Source organism: Oncorhynchus mykiss, chromosome 7, assembly GCF_013265735.2.
Source record: "Oncorhynchus mykiss isolate Arlee chromosome 7, USDA_OmykA_1.1, whole genome shotgun sequence".
NCBI classification, from domain to species: domain Eukaryota; kingdom Metazoa; phylum Chordata; class Actinopteri; order Salmoniformes; family Salmonidae; genus Oncorhynchus; species Oncorhynchus mykiss.
Genome location: NC_048571.1, coordinates 40,288,744 through 40,316,311, shown reverse-complemented (window position 1 = coordinate 40,316,311; position 27,568 = coordinate 40,288,744). Strand labels below are relative to the sequence as shown.

At 42.9% G+C, this 27,568-nt stretch overlaps 2 protein-coding genes across 10 annotated transcripts; both read right to left on the bottom strand.

Annotated features, from left to right (window-relative positions):
* Nucleotides 1–1,864: 1,864 nt before the first annotated feature.
* Nucleotides 1,865–11,190, bottom strand: tnnt2b (troponin T type 2b (cardiac)). Of its 6 annotated transcripts, none has more exons than XM_021609222.2 (14): nucleotides 11,087–11,184; nucleotides 10,862–10,903; nucleotides 10,711–10,721; nucleotides 10,279–10,296; nucleotides 8,569–8,595; nucleotides 8,389–8,413; nucleotides 8,227–8,296; nucleotides 7,872–7,988; nucleotides 6,898–6,975; nucleotides 6,686–6,787; nucleotides 6,465–6,577; nucleotides 6,157–6,247; nucleotides 5,590–5,630; nucleotides 1,865–2,106 (listed from the first exon to the last, which is right to left on the bottom strand). In XM_021609222.2, exons 2-14 carry the CDS (start codon nucleotides 10,888–10,890, stop codon nucleotides 2,067–2,069), a joined length of 762 nt encoding a protein of 253 aa, XP_021464897.1. In that variant the 5' UTR covers nucleotides 10,891–10,903; nucleotides 11,087–11,184; the 3' UTR covers nucleotides 1,865–2,066. The 6 variants fall into 6 exon arrangements, with proteins under 6 accessions (XP_021464897.1, XP_021464899.1, XP_021464895.1 ...); XM_021609224.2 differs by having other exon boundaries at nucleotides 8,389–8,410; XM_021609220.2 differs by having other exon boundaries at nucleotides 10,279–10,299; nucleotides 11,087–11,182.
* An 8,942-nt stretch (nucleotides 11,191–20,132) lies between these two features.
* Nucleotides 20,133–24,272, bottom strand: tnni1b (troponin I type 1b (skeletal, slow)). Of its 4 annotated transcripts, none has more exons than XM_021608251.2 (8): nucleotides 24,141–24,272; nucleotides 22,871–22,903; nucleotides 22,233–22,239; nucleotides 22,077–22,121; nucleotides 21,840–21,971; nucleotides 21,661–21,750; nucleotides 21,285–21,461; nucleotides 20,133–21,002 (listed from the first exon to the last, which is right to left on the bottom strand). In XM_021608251.2, the coding sequence occupies exons 2-8, from the start codon at nucleotides 22,882–22,884 to the stop codon at nucleotides 20,898–20,900; spliced, it is 570 nt and encodes a 189-aa protein (XP_021463926.1). In that variant the 5' UTR covers nucleotides 22,885–22,903; nucleotides 24,141–24,272; the 3' UTR covers nucleotides 20,133–20,897. The 4 variants fall into 4 exon arrangements, with proteins under 4 accessions (XP_021463926.1, XP_021463927.1, XP_021463928.1 ...); XM_021608252.2 differs by having other exon boundaries at nucleotides 22,077–22,118; nucleotides 24,141–24,270; XM_021608253.2 differs by lacking the exon at nucleotides 22,233–22,239 and having other exon boundaries at nucleotides 22,077–22,118; nucleotides 24,141–24,248.
* Nucleotides 24,273–27,568: the final 3,296 nt, after the last annotated feature.

Sequence of the window (27,568 nt, the reverse complement as noted above, 5' to 3'; positions counted from 1 at the left end):
AAATTCACTGCTCAACTGAGGGACGTTACCGATAATTGCATGTGTGGATTACAGAGATGAGGTAGTCATTCAAAAATCATGTTAAACACTATTATTGCACAGAGTGAGTCCATGCAAGGTATCATGTGATTTAAGAAAATGTTTACTCCTGAACTTATTTTTGCTTGCCAATACAAAGTGGTTGAATATTTATTGACTCAAGACATTTCAACTTTTAATTTCTTAATCATTTCTAAAAAACGTAATTCCACTTTGACACTATGGGGTTAATCCATTTTAAATCCAGGCTGTAACACAACAAAATGTAGGAAAAGTTGAGGGGTGTGAATACCTTCACACACACTGTATGTGTGTGTGTGCATGTCTATGTCGAAGGTGTGCATCTGTGGTATGGTGCAGAAAATTAGAACAGCTGGTCAGTCAAGTTCAAGTGTTCAGCAGTCTGATGGCTTGTAGATAGAAACTGTCTCTGAGCCTGTTGGTATCAGGCCTCATGCTGCGTTACCATCTGCCAAACAGTAAGAGAGATTACAGCTCGTGGCTGGGGTGTGTGGAGTCCTTTGATGCTGCGCGCCTTCCTCAGTCACTGTTCCGGGTAGATGTCCTGGACGGGTGGGAACATGGTCCCAGTAATGTACTGGGCCGTCTTCGCCATCCGCTGGAGGGCCTTGCGGTCGGGGACGGAGCAATTCCCGTACCAGGCAGCGATGCAACCGGCAGGACACCCTTGATGGTGCAGCAGTAGTATTTGGAGAGAAACCGGTGGCGGTATGCCTCATTTTTTCAGCAGCCTTAGGAAGCAGAGACGCTGTTGTGCCGTCTTGACAAGAGTTGTTCCACGGCAAGTCCTCAGTGATGTGGAGGCCGAGGGACTTAAAACTTGTGACTTGATGTGGATCGGGGCATGTTCCCTCCTCTGCTTCCTGCAGTCAACAATCAACTCCTTTGTTTTGCTGATGTTGAGGGAGAGGTTGTTTTCATGAAACTACAATGCTAGTTCACTTACCTCCTCCCTATAGGCTGACTCTGCGTTGTTGGTTATCAGGCCTATCAGATGGTGTCGTCAGTAACCTTTATGATGGAGTTGGTGTCGTGCAAAGCCACGCAGTCGTGGGTGAACAGAGAGTACTGCAGAGGACTGAGGACACAGCCCTGGGGGGCTCCTGTGTTAAAAGTCAGTGTGGAGGAGGTGTAGTTGCCAATCCTCACAGCACCCTTTAAGGGGCAATAAGCAGTTGACTTATAATTTAATAATTTATTTGAGCTTAGTTCAACTGTCATGCCCCATTAGAACGCAAAATATAAGCTTGTATGACTCCAACGTTTGTAAACTAAGTAAATGTAAACAAACACTGTACAGCCTCAAAACATAGTTAAAACTATCATGTTGATATCATGGATGGCCAGGCCTTGCATCCATAGCTCTGTCTATGAATTTGAGAGTTATATTTCCCCAGCCCCATTCCTCAGCTTTTACCGAAACAGTTGCAGAGAATATGCTTTGTTATTGTTTCAACTGCTGATTGGCGCTTCAAAGAGCCAATCTGCTGTTGCTACATCCGTTTTTGTACTTATAAATTAAACATTAGCAGGAATAACCTTTGTTGTTGTTTCAACTGCTAATTGCCACTTTAACCTTAACCCTAATTTCTAAACCTGACTTTATGTCATATGTGTGTCAGGGTGAATAGTTAGAATATTGAGGTTATGTGTCCTTACTGAAAGGATAAGAGATTTAAAATGGATAAAGTTGCCATAACAATGTTCAACATTTTGTTTCCTCCATTGCAACACAAGAAAGGTCACCATCTTACCTTCTTCTTAGTCATCTATGCTGTTGCTCATCACACGCGAGGAGAGAGACTTTCAAACATATTTTTGTTGGTTTATTATGATACATTTTTCCCTAAAAATAACAATCCACATAAGTTAATTCCAAATATTTTTTCTGAAAAATATTCCACATGTCACACAAGTCTTCCTTGTCTGTAGAGTACCAGGATGTCCATCGGGCAAAGTGGTATGAATGGAATGGACTCCTATGGTCTCAATTCTGATCTGCAACATTATTTCCTCAAGCCCCGTTTGCTCCTGGTCCCCTTGGTACTGAGAAGAGACACAAGGTTAGCACTGTTATATCAACCAGGCCACCCACCAGCCAAGAAGACAAGTATGTCTCCAAGTGAATCCACACTCAAGCCACCTAATTACATTGCTTGAGAGGTTGGCACTGCAAGGTATGAGTGGGAAACCCAGTACAATACCAATAGGTAAGCCAAATAGGGAAAGAAAGAATTCAGAAAACAAACAATCTTACCAAGTGTTTGGCTTTGTTGTCCTATGGCAATTGCTTTACCCTTCTCAGATACACTGCTATACTACACAAACATGAGTAATGTGTCGTACAGTAGTTAGAATGAAGAGTCAGCACAACCGTTGTGGTCTGATCCCCGAGATGCGTGTACCACTCATGCGAAACAGCTTACAAGGGGAGGCATTCACACGTTTCATATGCATTATCAACGGTACCTGCCATGCCTTCTCCTCCTGAAATATGTTACCTTCATTCTAACCTTTGAATGAAGCCATGAAGCCATGTTCAGTGCTTTTTATGTGTGTAAGCCCCCAGGCATGTGTAGCATGGTGCAGATCATGTCCCCATACCCTGGCAGTGGTTGTTTGAATGTGATGCCCCTTTAGAGAGAAGCCAGTAAAGGCTGTTGAAAACAATGTGTCATGAGACAGGGATTAAGCAAATTCATAGAGCTTGACTCTGCGACTGAGAATAACTGCGTACTCATTTTATGCAGCTACTCTGGTGAGTGATCTTTTTGCTTTATGCTGGCAACCAGCCGGCCCCTTACTCCACATCGCCACATGTACTATGCCACAACGTGTGATTTCAGCATTCGGTTCACCTCCCCAGATATTAAATTACACACTGATGTTTTAGACAATATCGATAGTATTGATTAACACCCAGATTGAAGTGGGATTAAGTCTGGCAAATTGGTGCAGGTCTGAAACCATTGAAAAACAGCAACAGTGTGGGGGTCCACAGCCTTATGACAGCTGTTTCATGTCCTTCTTAGGACATTTACTGACATGCTCAGGCTAGTTTACTAGAGTCTGGGGGGGGGGGGGGGGGGGGGGGATGGTCAGATCAGACCCAAGTATAGTGCCTTCAGATATCCTACACGAGGTATCTGAAGGTAGGATATGTTTAGAATACCCGTGTTAAGTCTCCTGTATTGTATTGTGGAGCGTATTACTAGTTGTGACCTCACAGGTAGATTTGGGGCCTTTCAGCTGTTGCAGTTCCATTGTGTGTGTGTGTGTGTGTGTGTGTGTGTGTGTGTGTGTGTGTGTGTGTGTGTGTGTGTGTGTGTGTGTGTGTGTGTGTGTGTGTGTGTGTGTGTGTGTGCGTGCGTGCGTGCGTGCGTGTTGATGTGCATGCTTGCATTTGTTGTTTTGGTTGTTCAGGCGCCCTATTGGCTGCTCTCTTCTCAGACCATTTTCTTTAATTAACCCCCAGGCCTTTGTTGTCTGGATCCCGACAGGCTGGGTGTGCAACAGCGCCAGCCCCCACTCAGCCCCTCTCAGTTCCTCTCAGCCTGCAGCTGTTCGTAGAGTCACTTCAAACAACTGGCAACAGGCGGAGGGAGGGTGGAGGGTGGAGGGTGGAGGGTGGAGGGGATGGAAAGACAGGAGGGGGCAGAAACTTGATTAGGCTCAAGGTGAGCCTCTACATTGGGATGGCTTATCAGTCTTAGCAGGGTATTATCACTACTGGAAGGAAACTAGGCATAGTATCGAGAGTTTAGAAATTACAAATACGATTAAGAAATGACAAGATAGAAAATATAGGAGGAAATGAGGATTCTTGGAATGTGTTGTGTATGTTTAAGAAGCATATAGAAGTGGAGGCTCCTCAGAGGAGGAAGGGCAGGACCATACTACTAAGTGAATTTCAGGAACATGTATATAGTGAAAGATTAAGAAAGGTATCCTTTAAAGAGAAAACTATACTATATATATTAATGTCAGCAAATAACTAATTAAAACACACTGTTTTGCAATGGTCTACAGTATCCTCAACAGCACCCTCAAGGGTAGCACCATAGTGTAGACGGAGGACAGCTAGCTTCCGTCCTCCTCTGGGTATATTGACTTCAATACAAAACCTACGAGGCTCATGGTTTTCACCCCCTTGCAGTATGAACTGACATGTTGTCCATCCAATCAAAGTATCAGAGTATGAATCTAGTGCTGAAAGCATAAGCTACAATTAGCTAGTGCTGCAGTTAATAAAGTGTGGTGAGTAGTTAACTCAAAGAGAGAGAATTCATTTCTAAAAACATTAAGGAGAAGCAGTTTACCTTTCACTTTACCTTTCACTTAGTGTAATACTATTTATGTCAGCTAGTTGGCTAAGGCTATCCAACACTGCAACTCTTCCAAGTCAAGGTAAGCTTTCAGTTTTATACATTTATTGCCCCGGGGCCCTCTGATGTAACTGGCAAACTGCTTCTGTACACTGTAAAATGGAACGAAACAGGGAGGGGACCTACCCTTGTCCAATAGAAACTCTTGTTTTAGTTGTCCATTTTGCAACTGTTAAGATGAAGGATTACTCCCCAGCGGGCTAGATGCATGCAAGACTGTGCAAGGCGGTATTGTGTGTGTCACTATCTGTCCCCTTGATGACCGCAATTTGTCTTTCAACCTGTTATAAACGTTTGTTTGTGGGCTAGGTTGTAGCAACCTCATGATCGGTATAGGGACATTTAAGTATCATGTAGTAACCTAAACCTACCAATGTTACATTGAGCTTGGTGAATGGAATATGAAAGACAGTCATCCAATATGCTGTAATAGTAAGGTCTGCACAACGCATCACCGGGGGCAAACTACCAGGACACCTACACCACCCGATGTCACAGGAAGGCCAAAAAGATCATCAAGGACAACAACCACCCGAGCCACTGCCTGTTCACCCCGCTATCATCCAGAAGGCGAGGTCAGTACAGGTGCATCAAAGCTGGAACCGAGAGACTGAAAAACAGCTTTTATCTCAAGGCCATCAGACTGTTAAACAGCCATCACTAACATTGAGTGGCTGCTGCCAACATACTGACTCAATCTCTAGCCACTTTAATAACAAAAAAATTGACGTAATAAATGTATCACTAGCCACTTTAAACTATGTCACTTTATATAATGTTTACATACCCTTCACTACTCAACTCAAATGTATATACTGTACTCTATACCATCTACTGCATCTTGCCTATACCATTCAGCCATCACTCATCCATATATATTTTTATGTACATATTCTTATTCATTCCTTTACACTTATGTGTATAAGGTAGTTGTTGTGAAATTGTTAGATTACTTGTCAGATATTACTGCGTGGTCGGAACTAGAGGCACAAGCATTTCGCTACACTCGCATTAACACCTGCTAACCATGTGTATGTGACAAATAAAATTGGATTTGATTTGAATAGAAATAAGGCCATGCTCCTCCCTAACGTTAAACGACACACGCCGCCACTGGTATCTAGGCCATGTCTTTTGTACTTACACTTTCTGATGATCGCTGACTCGATTCCTGAGTACGGTGACCTATATAAATGAGAGTTTTGACAGTGAATACAACCATCTACACATGTTAATGTTTTTAAAGGTATGACAATTGTAAAGTCTTTATGTTGTTGTCTGTACTGTCTTTTTCGTTATGTGTCGGACCCCAGTAAGACTAGCTGTCGCCGTCGGCGTCGGCTAATGGGGATCCTAATAAATAAGATCTTTAATCAACCTCTAATGTATGTCTTGATATTTCTCTTGGATCCCAGCCAATTGCCTTGTCTATGCCTCCCTGTCATGTCCATTGAGATATAGTTACCAGATCTTGAATGAACTCTAGTTATAAAGAGGGCGAGGTTTTGTGGTGTTGTGCATGTTCATTTATACGAAAGCAGTATATCAAATCTCTACTCGTGTCACAGGAGGAGTTAGCAAGGCTGGTGTTTATAAAAAATATTTTTAAAAGCATGCTTATACTTTCACTTTCATGTGAATCATATGCACATATCATTTTTCATTTCAGTTTGATGCTATAGCCTAAAGTCTAGAATGAAAAGAATCTTACATCATATTTCTGTCGGGAGTGTTTGTACTGGAGATCAAATTTCTCTGCCTCAAGTTGATGTATCCACTTCCACAGTTCAGTAGCCTTCTCTCTATATGAGGGAGAGAGTGGAAAAAAATTGAAAATTGCGGAAATTAGGAGAATCCTATAATGCTGCTCAGTGGTTAACTGAATATCTGTAGCATAATGAGAGATTAGTCATTCATCTCGTTAGGGTGAGATTATAACATTATTAATAATTGGATAATACCCCTTTCATACTGTATATTATCACTACATGCCAGTGTACAGCTTTTTCTCAACCATACCTAAGTTTGTCCTCTTTGAGATGGTCAATATTCAGCTCCTTATGCCGTTCACTTAAGATCGCTCTCTTCTTCTCTCGCTCTGTTTTCTTTTTCGGCCCACCTTTCTTTTCTGTCTGTAGTTACAGTATAACGAGATGTACAGATATTAGCTATAAATTAGACTCTGGTAACAATTCAGAAAGTCTGGTGCTGTACGGGTGTTTTTGGATGATTTCTGTCACCTTGTACCCGCTGAACTGCAAGTTGGTGAGGACCTTTTTTTTCTTGGCGTCATCCTCTGCTTTCTTCTTAAATTCCTCTTCCTCCTTTCTTGCCTTTTCCTCCTGGAGATGAGAGAATAACTACAACGTTGCCACAGTTGTCCTACCTTCTACTAATGCGCAGTGTTCACGCTGTCCACTGGCGATCCTTGTGTTGCAATGGGGACACTCACGTTTATTCTGTTCTGACGCTCCTTTTCTTTCTCCGTTCGGATCCTCACTTGCTCTGCTCTCTCAGACCTGCGCTTCTCCTGAGATACAGAGGGGATAGTATTAGATTAGTTATAACCCCATCGCACAGATATCCAGTGGTGTAAAGTACTTCAGTAAAAATACTTTAAAGTACTACTTATGTCGTTTTTTGGAGTATCTGTACTATTAATATTTATTTATTAAAAAAAAAATGTTTTAGGGGTACTATTAATATTTGGACTACTTTTACTTTTACTTCACTACAATCCTAAAGAAAATTATGTACTTTTTACTCCATACATTTTCCCTGACACCCAAAAGTACTTGTTACATTTTGAATGCTTAGCAGGACAGGAAAATGGTCTAATTCACACACTTATCAAGATAACATTCCTGGTCATCCCTGCTGCCTCTGATCTGGGGGGCTCACTAAACAAATGCTTCATTTGTAAATTATGTATGAGAGTTGGACCGTCTGCTTTGCTTAATATAAGGCATTTTAAATGATTTATACTTTTACTTTTGAAACGTAAGTACATTTTAGCAATTACATTTACTTTTGATACTTAAGTATATTTAAAACCAAATACTTTTAGACTTTTTCTCAACTCGTTTTTGTACTGCGTGACTTTCACTTTTACTTGAGTCATTTTCTATTAAGGTATCTTTAATTTTACTCAAGTATGACAATTGGGTACTTTCCCCACCACCTCAGATATCCCTATTTATGTATCCATGTATCATCACCAAAAGTATTTGACTAGAACTGTATGTGAGGCAATGACAGAGCAAGCAGTAGGCTATCTGAACACAGAATGATGTATCAGTAGGCTGTCTGAACACAGAATGATGAATCAGTAGGCTGAACACAGAATGATGTATCAGTAGGCTGTCTGAACACAGAATGATGTATCAGTAGGCTGTCTGAACACAGAATGATGTAACTGTATCTCACAATACGATCAGTGAGGTTAATGAGCTCCTCTTCTTCCTTCTTGCGACTCTCAAAATGGGCCTCGATAAGCGTCTGCAGCTCAGTCAGGTCCTTCTCCATACGCTTGCGGTGGATATCCTACAGGCAGGACAGGTTCAAGGATGAGAGGTCAGAGGACATGGTGAGAAGACATGCAGGGAGGACATGGTTAGTTGCTCGAGGTAGAAGTTGAACTTAACCACAGATCTAGGATCAGATAACCCCTACAACTCCATCCTAATCCTAATCAGTGGTTAGGGGCAACTTGATCCAACTCCAGGTCAGTATAGGTCCTTATATTCAGTATACTTGTGTAGCTACAGTGAGGCAAACTGACATCAAAGTCCACTTTCTCGCCATCTGGGATTTTGGGAGGCACCATACTGGTCTGAGGCATGAAGGCTGGTCTGAGGATGATACAAAATACAACAGTTTTCCCTTGGATGTGAAATATTTCCTAAACTGAGTTCAGATTATCCAAATTAATTTTGAATCTTACTTTGGTTTAGGTTTTGCCCAACCTTCTTCCCGAGTGGGAAAAAGGAGAACTCAGTTAATGACATAATTAAATGTACTTGACAGAACATTCCAAAACTGGTCCATGTTTAACTTTCACACACAAATGTAACTTTCACACATTCTTTCATAGCCCGGTATTGATTGATAGGCCTTCACTTACCTCCTTCCTCCTGCTCCCCCTCGGCGTCTGGTAAAAAAAAGCCAGGGTGAATACAATGTCAATTATGACAGATGTGAAAAGGTGCTGAGAGCAGAGACTGAAATTGAGCCATGATAAGACTCACGGAAGCCCAGGGGAACAGCGGTGCTAAACCAGATTAGAAAAAGGGTCTGTGACCTGCTTGATCACCCCTCCCCACCCCAGCCCCTGCTCACATATCTCCTCTGCTGGCTGTGTTGTACCTCATCCATACAGGCTTTTCTAAGGAGCCATGATATCAAGAGCCATGTAGAGCATTGAACCCTACTATCCTATTCCATCTTGAGAATATACATAATTACATTTCACTGAAACAGCCATGCTGTCAGGATCAATACAAACAGGTGAAATGTGTGTGTGTGTGTGTGTGTGTGTGTGTGTGTGTGTGTGTGTGTGTGTGTGTGTGTGTGTGTGTGTGTGTGTGTGTGTGTGTGTGTGTGTGTGTGTGTGTGTATACAGTGTGTATACAGTATGTATAGTTGCTACTCTCAGTGTTACTAGGCTAGCTAGCTTGCATGCATGAGCACATGCAGTACTACATTCTACCTCCTCCTTCTCCTCAGCAACCTCCTCCTCCGTCTGTTGCAAAGCCAGCGCATGTTGTGAGAGCAGTCATTCTCAAGCCAAGACATGGGCATACAGAGTAGGAATAGAAGCAACACACTAACTAGAAAGGCAAAGTAGTGATTAAAGACAGCATTCTATTTTTCTGTTAATCAAAGTCATTATTTCTGCCAGTTCGTCAACCCTTTTTCTCCCACTGTGAATTGACTGAGTGTAACCGCACAGCTGACTTTTATTCCCTCGTGAGGATTGGTGTCCTCAATGTGAGCAGCACTCCAGGTAGAGGGATACAGCTCTCTAAAGCTCTCTCGCTGTTGCCGTCAGTGGATTTCATGCCTGAATATCAAAGGTCACCATTCATTCCTCAGTCCGAGTGCCAGTCACAGCACAGCAGTCGGTAACAGTGACTCCGTTGCTCTGCTTAGAGGGAAACATGAACCGCATCACCAGGAGTCCTATCTTGGCCCGAGAGTGGCATTGTGCGTCTTTCCCCTAGGGTCCCCTATTCTGGACTACCTGACCCACATAGCACTATAACACCAACTCGAACTCCACATGAGGATGAAACATGTGCTTGTTGAGGTCAGGGACAGCCGCGCTGAAGCCCAACAGCATGGCGACAAGACGGGACAGAAATAGAGATAGGTGATGGGTAACCCAGGCACCAGCATACCTTTCAAGTAAAAAATCATAATAAAACAATTCCCCAGGGAACATGCTTAGTGGGCAGGCGGAGACAGAGGCAAGGAAGGGAAGTGGGGTTGGGATGGTCGACCTGAGGGCCAAAGACAAAAGTGGTCTGTATGGCGCAGAAGCTTATACCGCAGCGGTAGCTATACAGTAGTCCCATGGCTAATTTGTGCACTCTAGTGGAGATGCCAGGGGCTTAGTGGACTCCGCTTTTTTGGTGACTCAAGCTGTAGAGGAAGCTGTGGTGTGTAAAAAGGGTAACAAAGTGGCAGAACTAATAATTGCTTCAAAGTTTTAATTCAGACAATTCAATAATGTCCTTTGACATTCAATATAATAGTATTACATTATTGGGTTTTTATAGTAAATAGCCTACTAAAATCACTGGTTCTGAAAGATATTGTTTGTAATACATACCAACAATATCCTCCTCTCCTTCTGACCACATGCACAGAGAAGGAAGATCATTAGGTTCAGTACCAGCCACATGTGAAAGCAGTACATGAACACAGCAGCAGCATGGACAACTATGTAAACAAACAAGAATAAATCAGTATAAAGTCTATTTTACACTAAACTGTATTTAGACATTCACATCAGCAATTAGTTGTGCCTAGATTATTCTTAAGCGTTCTGGAAAAATCATATACTGTGTATTGGCAATGGATGAAATAAAATTCTAAACGATTTTCACTATCCCCCATGATGAAACGTTGACATACTGTACCTGTAGCTGCACTTGAGCCCTTACTGCATAAATTATATCTTAATTCACAGTATTTAGTTATATCAGCATTTAGTTATGTTGTTTTTCCCCAAGATAATATTTGAATCGATGCCATGACTTACGTTCTTTCTCCCTGAAAGAATAACAGATCAAAATAATTGTGTTAGGATCCAATTCCATTACGGAATCACTCACAAGCATTGATCAACAAATAAATAACAACTGGTAGACAGAATACAGATGATTCAACTGATGAACTGGTCATTTACTTACTCATATTCAACCTCTTCTGTGTCTGACATCTTTAGAATTTACCTGCATAAATGTGTGTGGAGTACCATGCAAAAATCAAAGTAAATATTCCCTGTTATCTATAAAATGCATAGTAATTCATATTATTTTACATAGTGTACCACCTATAAGCAATACAGCCAAAGAGTTGAATTGTTTCCGCATAGAAATTGATTCTGTATGTAAACACACAACATGCAGACTTACCCAGAGTGGTGCAGTGTGGGCTTGAGATGGGGGGGACAATGTGGGATTGTATTGTATACCAGTCTCTGTTGGAACCATAAGCTTTTAAACCCTGTTGAGGATCACATGGCCCTCTCTGGCTGTGTCTACGATGGGTGGGCAGATACCCGCTAACAGATGGTAGCCAGCATCACATACAATGAGTAAACAAGTGTTCTCCGTAGGCTTCACTTCAGTCTATTTTTACATAGACTGGGACTGAACAACCCTAGATGCTCCCAAATAGGGATGAATGTCAAGTTTGGCGGGGAAAGGGAAGGATTAAGTTTATGCCCCCTTACATGCACGAATGTACAAAAGCAAGCACACCCTCCCACAGAAATGTACACTTACTATGTTATGTTGACCTCTAAGTGCACGTTGCACACACACACACACACACACACACACACACACACACACACACACACACGCACACAGAAAAGCATTCGAACAGGAACATCTTAACATCTTACTTAGAAATATCACTTTACAAATTCAAAGAACAAAAGAGCATGGGTCAACACCTCTGACCTGAGTTGCTGCAGGGCCACCATCTTCCTGGTTAGGTCACCAGATACACTATTAGGTGCCATGTAGAACTTAAAAGGGTTCTTCGGCTGTCCTCATAGGAGAACCTATCAAGGCTCAGGCTACGACGCAGATGCAGACACATGAGGTGGATACTACGATTTTCAGTTTATTATAGTACAAGGGGCAGGCAAAAGGTAAGTCAAGGCAGGCAAAGAGTCGTAATCCAAATCAGAGTCAGGCAGGTACATGATGGCAGGCAGGATCAGGGTCAGGGCTGGCAGAAAGGCCAGAACTGGGAAGACTAGGAGAAAACAAAAACTAGAGCACAGGAAACAGGGCAAAACGCTGGTAGGACTTGACAGGACAAGATGAGACAGGAGACAAAGGGCTGTGAGGTAGAGTTTAATCCTAGACACATGAAACGTGGCATGTATACGGAGGGTGCGGGGCAACAGAAGACAAACAGCAGAGGGGCTAAGGATTTTAGAGATGGGGAAAGCCATACCCTGTGCCCAAGCTGATAGCGGGGAGCAGGTGTCTGGCGGCAATCCGTCTGTTGCGATACCTGGATGTGGTCTTCAGAAGAGTGGCCCGGGTACGGCGATAGCGGCGGACGAACATCTGGAAAGAGGATATGCTGACTTCTTTCTCTTGCTCAGGGAAAAGGGGGGAATGATATCCCAAGGAACACTCAAAGGGTGAGAGACCAGTGAGCAGGGAAGGGTGTTAAGGGCGTATTCCACCCACACAAGTTGCTGGCTCCAGGTGGTGAGGTTGGCGGAGACGAGGCAACGAAGAACCGTCTCCAGGTTCTGATTGGCTTGCTCCAACTGGCCGTTAGATTGGGGGTGAAAACCACAGGACAGGCAGCGAACGCCTTCCAGAACTGGGACGAGAACTTATGACCACAATCAGAGACCATGTCGACCGGAAGTCGATGGATCCGGAATATGTGCTGCACCATGAACTGAGCAGTCTCCTAGGCTGAAGTTAACTTTAGAAGGGGAATAAAATGGGCTGCTTTAGAAAACCTATCCACCACCATCAGGATTGTGGTGTTACCATCTGACGGAGGAAAACCAGTAACAATGTCCAGGGATATATGGGACCAGGGGCCGTGAGGAACAGGGAGTGGTTGAAGGAGGCCAGCCAGAGCTGTCGTGGAGTCTTATTTTGTGCACACACAGTGCAGGCTGAGACAAATGCGGAGACATCAGGAACCATGGAAGGCACCAAAAGCGTTGTTGGATGAAAGCCAGTGTACGACGGGAGCCTGGATGGCAGGTCAGTCTCGAGAAATGTGCCCATTCCAGGACCGGGGAATTGGCAGAGTCCGGGACCAACATCCGGTTAGCCAGACCTCCCCCATAAGGAACTGGCTCTCTATACCCCAGATGAGTGCAGCCATGAGTTGGGAGCAGTGGATGAGCGAGTGTGACTGGGAACAGACCTCCTCTCCCTCCAACATTCCCGTAGCCGCACATCCGGAAGGTCAAGGTGATGAGGGAGTCGAGGGCCATTGGAAACTCCTTGGCTGCAAGCTTGTCTTTAACCTCCGATAATCCATGAAGGAATGTGTCGAAAAAGGCTTCCGGTGTCCAGGCACTCTCAGCCACCAACGTGCAAAAATCCACTACGTAGTCTGCCACACTACAGGAGTCTTGACGCAGTTGGAGCAGCCTCTCTCCCGGACAACGAAGAATCAAACAGATTTCGTACCTCCACAACTACCTCCTCCAGACTGAGACAAACGGTGGACTGTTGCTCCCACACCGCCAGCGAGTGCCCTCTCTGACATCAGCGTAATGAGGTACGCTATCTTCGAGCGGTTCGAGGGGCACAAAGAAAGCTGCAGGTCGAAGACGAAGGAGCACTGGGAGAGAAAAGCCCAGGAGGTTCCAGAATATCCAGCGTAGCACTCCGGATGAGGTAAACGAGGTTCTCGGGACACCGGGGTAGGCTAGGAAGAAGCGCCACTGATGGCTGGATTACTGTTGTGGCTTGCTGCCTAGTAGGGAATCTGGGGAATTGATCCAGCAATGTATTGAATGCATGGTCATGGAGTTCTGCCAGGGTATGGAGTCCCTCCATAAGGCTGTCCAGTAACTGCTTGTGTCTTCCAATGGTGGCTGCATGGGAGGAGACAACGTTGCGGAGCTGGCCCGAGTCTACTGGGTTAGGCTTTGCCATTTCATACTATCACGCCTCAGGCTAAGACTCATGATGCAGACACAGGCGGATAGTACGAGTCTCAGAGTTTATTACAGTACAACGGGCAGGCAAAAGGTAAATCAAGGCAGGAGGGGTCAACATGGAACCCAGAGTTCTACCTGGAATCAAAAATGGTTCTACCTGAAACCAAAAAGGGTTCTCCTATGGGGACAGCCGAAGAACCCTCTTGGAACCCTTTTTTCTAAGAGTGTAGCATTAGGGACAGCGCAGCATAGCCCTAATACACACACATTTCAGAACTAATTGGACAGATTTATGGGTCATTATAGTTTATGATTATGAATTGTGACTCTCATCAAATGGATAGTTGATCTGCTTAATCTGCTAATCAGTTAATCATTGGCAACAACTTGCACACTTATAAAAAAGGCTTCCAAAAAGGTTTTTCGTCTGGCCCCATAGGAGGACCCTTTTTGTTTCCACGCGAATCCTCTGTGAAAAGGGTCCTACATGGAACCAAAATTGTTCTACTGTAACGACCGTCTTCGAGTGAAAGAGAGAAGGACCAAGATGCAGCGTGATGATAATCCATATTTAATGGTAATACTTAAACACCGAACAAAACAACAAACCGACAAAAAGGAACAAAGACGAAACAGTCCCGTAACGTGAACACTGGAACAGGAACAATCACCCACAAAATATGGCTGTTACGGTTTTCTGGTGAAAGAGAGGAGGACCAAAATGCAGCGTGGTTATGGTTGAACATCTTTAATAAAGATGAAAAATATGAACAATATACAAAAACAAGAACCGTGAAAAACCGAAACAGCCCTATCTGGTGCAACAAACACAGAGACAGGAACAATCACCCACGAAATACTCAAACAATATCTCTTTTTTTCTAAGAGTGTATAGAATATTTTCCAATTTGGAACAAAGAGTAAGATTAAACCAACAGTCAGATTAGGAAAGAAATGTTCCAATTGGATTGAAGAGTATTGTTACACTGCAGTTGAAGGGCATAGGCCTATTTCTGTTCAGTAAACAAGTAGTTTTGCAACATACCCATGGTTTATTGTCTGATATACACACGGCTGGAATGCTGTTTCAGCCAATCTGCATCCAGGACCCAAACTACTCGGTTTATAATTAGCTATATATTCCATTTGAATTGGAGAGTATTGTTACACTGCAGTTGAAGGGTATAGACTTAGTTCTGTTCTTCACACACTTGAACTGCTGAATCCTCTGCAGCACCTCCATTGTTCAGTGTCTTATTCCTCTCTGCTAACTTGCAACAACATGTTTACAGCACTCTTTATCTCCCTGCCAAACCTTTTAATAGAAACCAACATTCTATATTAATATGAGACCCCACACGAATCAGATTTAACATGTAATTATGATTCAGCACATGCCTCATACCGCCTAAAGGACACAGCCTTTCAAAGGTTTTGTTTATAGTATGTGTTTCTGCCCTCTGGTTGTTTATAGGTTGTTTGGCGTGAGATTTCTGACACACTTTTGGGAGCCTGTAGGACCTTCAGAAAGCGGAGGCCAGCTTTGTCTCATGTCCCATGATATATGTATGGAGATGTTATGTGACCTACAGTGAAAATCTACACACCCCTTGCACCCCTTCCACCAAGTACAGTATTAATTCCGTGGTGTGAAGACATACGCAGCCAAGGCATTTAATTGTGTATATTAATTTAGAAAATGTACTATATTATTTATTTCACTTTGAAATTGTGGAGCAGGTTGTGTAGATAAGTATGAATTTTTTATTTAATTTAATCCAATTACATTTTAACGCAGTAAAAACTGAAAACTATGCAAGTGGTGTGTAGGTTTTCACTAGGCACTGTATGTGTTATGTAAGCAAGTACACAACATACTGGCCATTATGACGGAATAACCGGTGTGGCTGTAGAAAAACAATCCCCTTGCCTTTTTAACTGAATTGATAACACTTTATAATAACCTTCATTCATATCCTTATAATTAGATTAAATTCAAAACTGGATACAAGTGATATTATCTAGAAATACTGCATATCCCTTGATAATTGTATTGAAGAACATGAGAACTCAGAGCAAAACTCTGACTTGAAATCCATGTCCTCTTCATAGAAATATTCCATCCAAGGACAAAGTCCAAGTTACAGACAATTCAAGTAAGGATACGACCCACAGTTAATAAATTCTTCTTAGCTACTATTGCAACATTGTCAGGCCTACCACAAGTTTGAACGGAAATCTGAACACAGACCATCCTACACTCTTAGAAAAAAGGGTTCCAAAAGGGTTCCAAAAGGGTTCTTCAGCTGTCCCCATAGGATAACAGTTTTTGTTTCCAGGTAGAACCCGCTGTGTAATGGGTTCTACATGGAAACTCAAAAGGGTTCTACCTGGAACCAAAAATTATTCTTCAAAGGGTTCTTCTATGGGGACAGCCAAATGTAAGGTTCTAGATAGCACTTTTTTTCCTAAGAGTGTACAGCATTGCTCATATTAGACTGTGTTTGAATTCAGCACAGCGGTAACACTGTCCTCTAGCTTTACAGAGTTGCTATTGCAGTTACTGTTATGAGACTGAGGTGGGCCCTGTCCAGACATGATCCCTTGCCCTTAAGTAACAGAGCTTTGGCATACAAGGGAATATCGTGTCTGTTCAAGACAATGTGAACCTGTTACTTTTGCTAGATAGCCTGCAAAGTTATGTCATACTTTCCAGGTCTATGGCCAAACAGTTCGAGCTTCAAATTTTAAAATTAATCTCTCCAGAAATAAGTCTCTCACTGTTGCCGACTGTTATAGACCCCACTCAGCTCCCAGCTGTGCCCTGGACACCATATGTGAATTGATTGCTCCCCATCTATCTTCAGAGTTTGTTCTGTTAGGTGACTTAAACTGGGATATGCTTAACACCCTGGCAGTCCTACAATCTAAACTAGATGCCCTCAATCTCACACAAATTATCAAGGAACCAACAGGTGCAACCCTAAATCCGTAAACATGGGCACCCTCATAGATATTATCCTGAACAACTTTCCCTTCAAATACACATCTGCTGTTTACAATCAGGATTTCAGCGATCACTTCCTCAATGCCTGCATCCGCTATGGGTCCGCGGTCAAACAACCACCCCTCATCACTGTCAAACGCTCCCTAAGACACTTCTGCGAGCAGGCCTTTCTAATCGACCTGGCCCGGGTATCCTGGAAGGATATTGACCTCATCCCGTCAGTAGAGGATGTGCCTGGTCGTTCTATAAAAGTAATTTCCTCACCATCTTAAATAATCATGCTCCTTTGAAAAAATGTAGAACTAAGAACAGATATAACACTTGGTTCACTCCAGACCTGACTGCCCTCGGCCAGCACAAAAACATCCTGTGGCGGATTGCACCAGCATTGAATAGTCCCTGTGATATGCAACTTTTCAGGGAAGTCAGGAGCCAATACACACAGTCAGTTAGGAAAGCAAAGGCTAGCTTTATCAAACAGAAATTTGCATCCTGTAGCTCTAACTCCAAAAAGTTTTGGGACACTGTAAAGTCCATGGAGAATAAGAGCACCTCCTCCCAGGTGCCCATTGCACTGAGTCTAGGAAACACTGTCACCACCGATAAATCCAAAATAAGAGAAATTCAAGAAATTCAATAAGCATTTCTCTACGGCTGGCCATTCTTTCCTCCTGGCTACCCCAACCCCGGCCAACAGCTCCGCACCCCCCGCACTACTTGCACAGGCCTCCCCAGCTTCTCCTTCACCCAAATCCAGATAGCAGATGTTCTGAAAGAGCTGCAAAACTTGGACCCGTACAAATCAGCTGGGCTAGACAATCTGGACCCTTTCTTTCTAAAATTATCCGCCACCATTGTTGCAACCCCGATTGATTACCAGTCCGTTCAACCTTTCTTTCGTATCATCCGAGATCCCTAAAGACTGGAAAGTTGCCGTGGTCATCTCCCTCTTCAAAGGGGGTGAAACTCTAGACCCAACCAAACTGTTATAGACCTATATCCACCCTGCCCTGCTTTTTTAAAGTCTTCGAAAGCCAAGATAACAAACAGATCACTGACAATTTTGAATCCCACCATACCTTCTCCGCTGTGCAATCCGGTTTCCGAGCTGGTAACGGGTGCACCTCAGCCATGCTCAAGTTCCTAAACGATATTATAACCGCCTTCGATAAAAGACAGTACTGTGCAGCCATCTTCATCGCCATGGCCAAGGCTTTTGACTCTGTCAATCACTGTATTGTTATCGACAGACTCAACAGCCTTGGTTTCTCAAATGACTGCCTCGCCTGGTTTGCCAACTACTTCTCAGATAGAGTTCAGTGTGTCAAATCGGAGGGCCTGTTGTCCAGACCTCTGGCAGTCTCTATGGGGGTACCACAGGGTTCAATTCTCCGGCCGACTCTTTTCTCTGTATATATCAACATTGTCGCTCCTGCTGCTGGTGATTCCCTGATCCATCTTTATGTAGACGACACCATTCTGTATACATCTGGCCATTCTTTGGACACTGTGTTAACAAACCTCCAAACGAGCTTCAATGCCATACAACACTCCTTCCGTGGCCTCTAACTGCTCTTAAACGCTAGTAAAACTAAACGCATGCTTTTCACCCGATCGCTGCCCACTGCCCACACGGTTCTGACTTAGAATATGTGGACAACTACAAACACCTAGGGGTCTGGCTAGACTGTAAACTCTCCTTCCAGACTCATGTTAAACATCTCCAATCCAAAATTAAATCTAGTCGGCTTCCTATTTCGCAACAAAGCATCCTTCACTCATGCTGCCAAACATACCTTCGTAAAACTGACTATCCTGCCGATCCTCGACTTCGGCGATATCATTTACAAAATAGCCTCCAACACTCTACTCAGCAATTAAATCTAGTCGGCTTCCTATTTCGCAACAAAGCATCCTTCACTCATGCTGCCAAACATACCTTCGTAAAACTGACTATCCTGCCGATCCTCGACTTCGGCGATGTCATTTACAAAATAGCCTCCAACACTCTACTCAGCAAACTGGATGCAGTCTATCACAGTGCCATCCGTTTTGTCACCAAAGCCCCATATACCACCCACCACAGCGACCTGTATGCTCTCGTTGGCTGTCCCTTGTTACATATTCGTTGCCAGACGTGAAGAGGGCACGACAAAGCCGATTACCCCTCAGGAAACTAAAAAGATTTGTCATGGGTCCTGAGATCCTCAAAAGGTTCTACAGCTGCAACATCGAGAGCATGTGGTTGCTTCACTGCCTGGTACGGCAATTGCTCGACCTCTCGACCGCAAGGCACTACAGAGGGTAGTACGTACGATCCAGTACATCACTGGGGCTAAGCTGCCTGCCATCCAGGACCTCTACCTCTACTCTGTCAGACGAAGGACCTAAAAATTGTCAAAGACCCCAGCCACCCCAGTCATAGACTGTTCGCTCTACAACCGCATGTCAAGTGGTACCGGAGTGCCAAGTCTAGGAAAAAAAATGCTTCTCAACAGTTTTTACCCCCAAGCCATAAGACTCCTGAACAGGTAACCAAATGGTTACCCGGACTATTTGCATTGTGTGCCCCCCCTCAACCCCTCTGTTTACGCTGCTGCTACTCTTGTTTTAACATATATGCATAGTCACTTTTTCTATACATTCATGTACATACTACCTCAATTGGGCCGACCATCCAGTGTTCCCGCACATTGGCTACCCGGGCTATCTGCATTGTGTCCTGCCACCCACCACCCACCACCCGCCAACCCCTCTTTTACGCTACTGCTACTCTCTGTTCATCACATATGCATAGTCCCTTTAACCATATCGACATGTACATACTACCTCAATCAGCCTGACTAACCGGTGTCTGTGTGTAGCCTTGCTACTTTTATAACCTTGCCACTGTATATAGCCTGTATATGCTCTCCATCCAACCTCACTGAGCTCGAGCTGTTTTGCAAGGAGGAGTGGGAAAAAAATTCAGTCTCTCGATGTGCAAAACTGATAGAGACATACCCCAAGCGACTTACAGCTGTAATCGCAGCAAAAGGTGGCGCTACAAAGTATTAACTTAAGGGGGCTGAATAATTTTGCACGCCCAATTTCTCAGTTTTTGATTTGTTAAAAAAGTTTGAAATATCCAATAAATGTCGTTCCACTTCATGATTGTGTCCCACTTGTTGTTGATTCTTCACAAAAAAATACAGTTTTATATCTTTATGTTTGAAGCCTGAAATGTGGCAAAAGGTCGCAAAGTTCAAGGGGGCCGAATACTTTCGCAAGGCACTGTATCAGACCATATACCACAGATATGACAAAACTTTTATTTTTACTGCTCTAATTACATTGGTAACCAGTTAATGATTTTGTCAGTCGCTCTCACTATCTCACATTCACCAAAAAGTTGTCTCCACCCCATGGCAAAATGTGTAGAATTGCAGCACAGTAGTAGCCTGACTACTCATCCACATCCCTCTGGCCAAATGTCACACCCACTAGCGTTTCTTCTTCCCGATGAGTCTAGATTTGCTTTCCTCCCTGACGTCTTGTAGAATGCGACCACATTCTGACCGTTCTGATTGGTCCCAGAAAGTGTCGGGCCAAAACTGCCCTGCATGATGACCTTGTCAACGTTGATACTCGGATTGGTTGGAGCTGATCCAATCGCTGATGAATTTGTTTTCTACAACGCCCCTCATTTTGGCATCAGCCCAATCGACTTCTAGTCTCAGACAATGTATGACGCGATTGATAGCGGAATTAAATTCAGGTGTCAGGCAAGCAAATAAGCTTTAAAACGGCAAAATTATTTCTCTGCCTCATGTCAAAATGAGTGGAATTGCATGAACTGTCATTTACTCTAAAATTTCTTCTCAGGTCAATATTAACAGTGAGGATGAAGCAGAACATTGTGATTGTAGCAGCATACAGCTCGTACTGTGTAAGCCTTGCTAAACAATAAACACAAGCATTGTAGTGCCACTGAAACAAGACTTTAAACCATTAACACATTTTGAATGTTCAGGATGAATAGAAATGAAGGAAACATTTAGAGTATTCTCCTCTCTGTCTACTGAGGGGTGCCTTTGGCTGCGTCAAACATCTTCTTCCTTCCCTCCATGCCAGACATGGCCTCCACGTTCTTCCTCCAGTCACTCACCTCCACTGTCTTCTCCTGCAGAGCGTACACACAACGGCAGTCACTACCATGTCAGTAGGATGTCAGTGTGTCAGTATATCAGCCTGGTCAGCTTCAAGTTACAAGAGCAAACTGTTAGCTCCTGTCATTGATGTATAGATTACCACCGGTTGGGGGAAATATTGACAATTTAAATAAAGCTCCAGGCAGTATATTATACAAACTTAGCAAAACTCATCGTTGCATCACACTATTTGTTGCCTGCTGCCTTTGATCTTATGAGGACACACTAAATCTACCAGGAAAAACTCAACTTACCTTCTCTGTGTCCTCCTTCTTGACTGACTTGAGGTTTGCCCGAAGGTCCATGGAGACCTTGTGTTTGGAGCCCAGGAGGGAGCGCAAGATGGCGTCAGCAGAGACCCTTACCCTCCTCAGGCTGGGCCGCTTGAACTTCCCCCTCAGATCCAAAACTTTGATGTTCAGGTCCTTGATCTACAGGACAGGTGGAAAGAAGAGGTAGACCCCATCCTAGAGATACAACTAAAATGGCTTCTTTCTCTATGGGCTACACAAAAGATATCTCAGATTACACCATCTTTACAGTTAGCCCTTGGAGTCGACCATGTCGTGGATATACAGTACATTTAGAAAGTATGTTTCAAGCGGCAGAGAGGTACAGTAGGCACGGTACCTCTCTGGTGTTGTGCATGACTTTGGCTTCAATGTCATATCGCTCCTCATCCACCACGTCAACCTTGGCGTGTAACTCCCGACATAACTCCTGTTGGGGAAATTTGAATTTTGCAATGAATTAGTACCCAGGTCAATGTAGTCAATAGGTTTACTGAATGTGTGTATGGATGGGAGTACCTGGAGCTCAGCAAAGGACATGCCACCGGTCTGTAAGGTGGGTGCTCTCTCTGCCAGATACCTCTCCTTCTCCTCCTCTTTATCCACAATCTCCTGCTCAATCTCCTCCTTCGCCTTGGCCACCATTAAGCTCTGAAAAGACATTTAAATATTTCAAACGTATGGCCTCATATGACTGAGGTAGTTGCCAAACAGTCAAGTGTTATTGCTGTGGTCATAGTGTGGCTATAGACTCACCTTTAGCATGAGCTTACGGGAGGCCGAGATCTTCGACTTTCGCTTCAAAAAGATGAATCAATTTGATTAAGTTAGTCATAGATTGGACAGTAGAATTAATGTCTCACTTAATCAGTGTTTATTGGCATTTATGCAATAGATTTAGAGAAATCTCACCTCTTGTCTGTAAAGAAAAAAATACATTTTAGTGTAAACATAATTTAGCATAAGCGATCAAGTATCTGAAATACTTCCTAATGTGGCACACAGAATTTATCAGGCAGTCATTGTTAGTGTTTCTAAAGATAACTGGCATGTGCTGTCTGACCCATCCCATCTCTGTTTGGCCCTGTCCGGGGGTATCATCGGATGGGGCCACAGTGTCTTCTGACCCCTCCTGTCTCAGCCTCCAGTATTTATGCTGCAGTAGTTTATGTGTCAGGGGGCTAGGGTCAGTTTGTTATATCTGGAGTACTTCTCCTGTCTTATCCGGTGTCCTGTGTGAATTTAAGTATGCTCTCTCCAATTCTCTCTTTCTCTCTTTCTTTTTCTCTCTCGGAGGACCTGAGCCCTTGCTGTCCCCAGTCCACCTGAGGTGCTGACTTGCTGCCTAACCTTCCTAGGTTTTGGCATTTCTAGGGAGTTTTTCCTAGCCACCGTGCTTCTACACCTGCATTGCTTGCTGTTTGGGGTTTTAGGCTGGGTTTCTGTACAGCACTTTGAGATATCAGCTCATGTACGAAGGGCTATATAAATACATTTGATTTGATTTGATTTGATTTATGAAGGGGTTCACTGGAAAAGAATACACTTACACTTGCTCTGGCATCTTGGCAATGTAGATTCCCCTAGAAGACAAAAATAAGACCTATGTTTCTGAAGAACTTGACAAGAGAAACCATTTGCACCTGTAAGCCTATGGTACTTATGTCTCCCATTTCAGTTCCCTTGATATGTCATCATAGCTTTCAATGTACTGACATGCAACACAAAGTAATTGCATTATTCTACAGTGTATTGTCAACTTTATGAAAAGTAACTATCATACTCATGTAATATGACTGAAAAACACCTAAATCATAGCTTTTTGTTGTTGTTATTCCTTCCTTCTTTTGCTAAATGAACTATAGAGCATGTTTCCATTTGGTCATAGTTGTTTACTATCTAGCTATGGGTTGTTTTTCTCCAACTACTACAGTACATTATCAGCAGGTCAAGTGGTCGCTCAGGGCTCCAAGTGGTCTACATCACCAGTCCCCACTTCTACATCTGACCCTCTGGCTTGGAGCCTGGGGCCTGTGACCCATCCCCCTGCCGCCTCTCTCTGCTGACAGTGGCACCCCCCAAAAGAAAGTGATTGCAGACAGGGGGAGAGACGTGCATCAGCCCTGGCATGGTAACTATTCCAGACAGATAACAATCCTGGCTTTCTCCTGCTTATTTTCACTGGATAATGCTCCACAAATAGACCAGGAGGTCTGGATTTGGGAAGTTCTTTTTTAGAATTCCTAATTCCATAAAGGAATGTTGCAGTGTCCAGTTTAGATGGGAATCCAGTGTAAATGATTAGTAAATGGAAACCAGTGTGGAATACTTTATAGAAATAACTGGTAAAACATAGAAAAACCTGTAAAACAATCTCAGAAAATATTCTTTCCCAAAAGAAAAGACAATTTAATAAAACAAAAGAGACATTAGAAAACTAAAATAAGTTGGAAACCGAAATTGATAAATACATTTTCTAAACTAACGAATTGTAAAAAAAAATAAAAATAAAAGAAGGAAAACATAAATTGAGTCCAGATTTTTCTAATAGCCCTATCCTAAAATTTTCATTTAGATTTGCTACTGATTTACAGTTTAATTTTGAGCATCTGTAAATAGAATCCAAAAGTATGCGAGATGTTTTCAAAATAGTTCAATAGTTTAAAAAAAATACATACGGAAATACACAGATAATAACAAATATTACAATGAATAATGTTCCGCAATTATCAGACCTTGAAAACCTCAAATTCAGGAAATACAGAAATGCTCTAAGCATTGTCTACACAATATCACATTCAGAGAGGAGCCCAGTCTTACCTTTCTCTGCTGAGGTTGGAAATGTCCTGTAGAGGTTCAGAGTGATGGGAAGAAGAATGCACCAGAGTATTTAACTCAGCCTCCTATTGTCCCTCCTGCCCGTCATTGGGACCCCTAAATAGAACACACACACACACACCCTAGTGGTCTCATTTATCCAATGCTTATGATGCTGAACTTTCCAGTGGTGTTGGTACCATAGGTCATGATCCAGCAGCTGCTCAGTGATAACGCATTGTGTTAGTGGGCTGTGTGTTGTGCCAGGTGGGGACAGACACTTTCCTTATTAGGTAGCACAATAATATAATGCCATTTAGCAAACATTTTCATCCAAAGCAAATTACAGTCATGTGTGCATAGATTTTATGTATGGGTGGTCCTAGGAATTGAACCCACTATTCTGGTATTACAAGCTCTATGTTCTATCAACTGAGCTACAAAGGATCATGTCAGTTTTACTGTGAAGACCCTGCCCATTCTTACTGTTGGTTGGTGGACAGTGCCAGTAACTTCAACAGCCAGCAATGAATACCAAGTGGAGGAACTGCTTTTTACTATTTTCTGACTATGATGGAGCCTTGATAAACGATCCAGTGGGTTGGTTTTGCAAGCAGTTGTGTCAGGGCCGTCTCTAGCCTTTTGGGGGCCCTAAGCGAGATTTGGTTGCTTAAGGCCCCCACCTACCTCGCGGGCAAAACATTTTAGTGGGCCCCCTCTTGACGGCAGAGAGACATGTTAGTTTTAAAGTTAATTTCCTGCAATTCTACACATTTTGCCATGGGGTGAAGAGAACATTTAGCAATTTTATAACACATTTCACATAATTGTACATATTTTGCCATGGGGTGTAGAGAAAATGTTGCAGTTTTAAAGCAAATGTCCTGCAATTCTACACCTATTTCCATGACTTATTAATGATAATGTTAATGATATCCGAGTGAGAGTGACTAACAAAATCAATGGGGGCCCCCTGGAGGTCAGGGCCTGTGGCCATTTGCCCGGTCGTTATTCAGCCATGATAACAAGTTTAGTTAGCTGGGTAAACTAATTTACCAATCTGAAAATTGTTAGCTGACATGGCTAATTGAGTGACGGTCAGTTACTGACATACGTGAAAAATTGCTGATGCACAATCAAGTTTCAAACTTGCACCTTGTGTTTTCTACCATTCTAACTCTCAACAGTTGGTCTGGGGCTCCCTAGCGTCCTGGAGCCCTAAGTGACCGCTTATTTCGCTTATGCCTGGAGCCGGCCCTGGGCTGTATTCACCCTGTATTTCAGATCTCTGTTGGCTGGTAATGAGAAAGGTATTGCAGACACACGCTGCCCCCTGAGAACAGCAGGCCCCCGCGGCCTGATTAGAATATTAACTGCAGACAATGTTAAGCCCCGCAGTTGATGAAAGGAATGCAATCATATCCACCACACAATAGCAGGGTCCTGCCAACTATACATAGACCAGTGTATCACCATCTGATTCTACCACTCTGATTGGGTTGTCGGATGCTTAAGTGCTTGGTTTGCTTTTGTGTATGTGCGACCATAAGCGACCATTTAGGGGTCTGCGGCCGCTACGAAAAATAGCATGAAATGAGTTATACAATTGCTATATCTTCTCTGCACCCCTGGATAAAATGTGAAATTGCTGCAAACTTGCAGGCCTGAAATTTAAATTGATTGTTATGTTCCTGCTGTTTTTTTTTGTCTAGAAGCAAGCAGGCCTATCTCCTATTTATGGTTGCCTGTTGTACCAGGCAATAAGGAGACTGTCAGTTGTGATTTCTGTCACTTGAGAACTAGGCCTACTGATGCATCGCATGACAGCTGATTTTAATTTCGATTTATATATGGCAGCAGGATCAACCAAAGTACTGTCGATTTGTTTGACTGTTGCATGGAAACGAGCAGCCCATGTACACAGAGAGGATTATGACTAAACCGTTGCAATACTTTGTCATAGGTATGGATTCCATCTCTGTCAAAATCAAATCAACGTTTTTTTTTTGCCAAGCCAAATTTCTTAAGGCTCCTGAGGTTGAAGAAGCGCTATGGCGTGTAGCGGGTGTGGCTCCTTTGCACGCACTGAATCAATTTAATAGGGCTCAGATGGGTTGTGTCTCTCTTTCTTCAGTTATGGTTTTGGAAAACTGGAGCACCGACTTATTTTTAGCATACACATTTCAACAACATGCTGGTAGCATGGTTTCCAAATGTTGAAGAAGTACAATTATCTCTGGGGTGAACTTAAATTGCTTAAAAAAACTGATAAATGAAGGAAGCGTCAAGGGTACAAGACTGTATACAGTACATACCAGCATTAGGGGACAAACAAACTACATATCCCGAACAGAATTGCGGTCTGTATCATCCAATCACAGAGCAGATACAAGTCACGTGCCTACTGGAATCATTTCTTGGACATTTTGAAAAACATGGCGATTGAGGTTTGGGTTAGGTGTTGCGTTTCCAATTTCTGTTAGCTAAATTACCGTAAAAAGGATTCAAATAAACCATGAGATTTGGTAGCGAACACATGGCACTCGATAACTGTCACAGGCGCAAACTGAATTTGTTTATTGCGTTATAGGAAAAGTCGGGGCGTATGATTAAAACCATTGATATCGTTTTAAATTACTAATTTGATAAGTACTAATTATTAAATAATCGAATTCCATGATTTAAACATTCTAGATAATACAAATGTGAAGTATTACTGGTCATGCCATTTGTGCTTTTAAATGTAATCCCTGCAAATTATAAGGCCATACTTTAAATTCTGCATAACGGCACATTTCATACTCCACTGTATCTCCAGAGATCATAAGGTAAAATATATCCAATTGTCGTTTAGCCTATATTTACAATCCCCTTATCCAAACAGATTACCCATTTAGCTAGCGCTTATCAATCTATTAATTACAGTGCATGGAGAATGCCATTATTTCTACCAGAAAAAAAATATGTTTTTCCATTTGCAACAGACAGGTTCGCTTGACCTTGTGTAAAGGTGGTGGAATTATTAGGGAATTAATGCTGCGTTCATAACCATGTGGGAAAGTAATAAATACCAGTTGGATGCATTCACATGCTTTTAATTATTTGAGAACTGCTGATTGGATAATGCCCAACAAGCTGCATCAACCACAAACTAACAGTACAGCTATCATGCTTGTAAACAAATGTTAGTTAAAATCATATTAGTTAGCTTTTTATAATGAATGTTTTGTTGCATTTAACTGCCGAAAGTGCTGTTCGATGTAATTTCCTGAGGTGACATCAGCATATGGAAGAAACTGGAGCGCAGGGACGATAAACAAGTTTCCCACTAATTACCAGTTGGAGGGGTGTTCAAGTAGATTTCCCAGTTGTGTGTGGTAAATACCACCGTCCCACATTTTTATGAACGCAGCACATGTCAAGATCAGAAC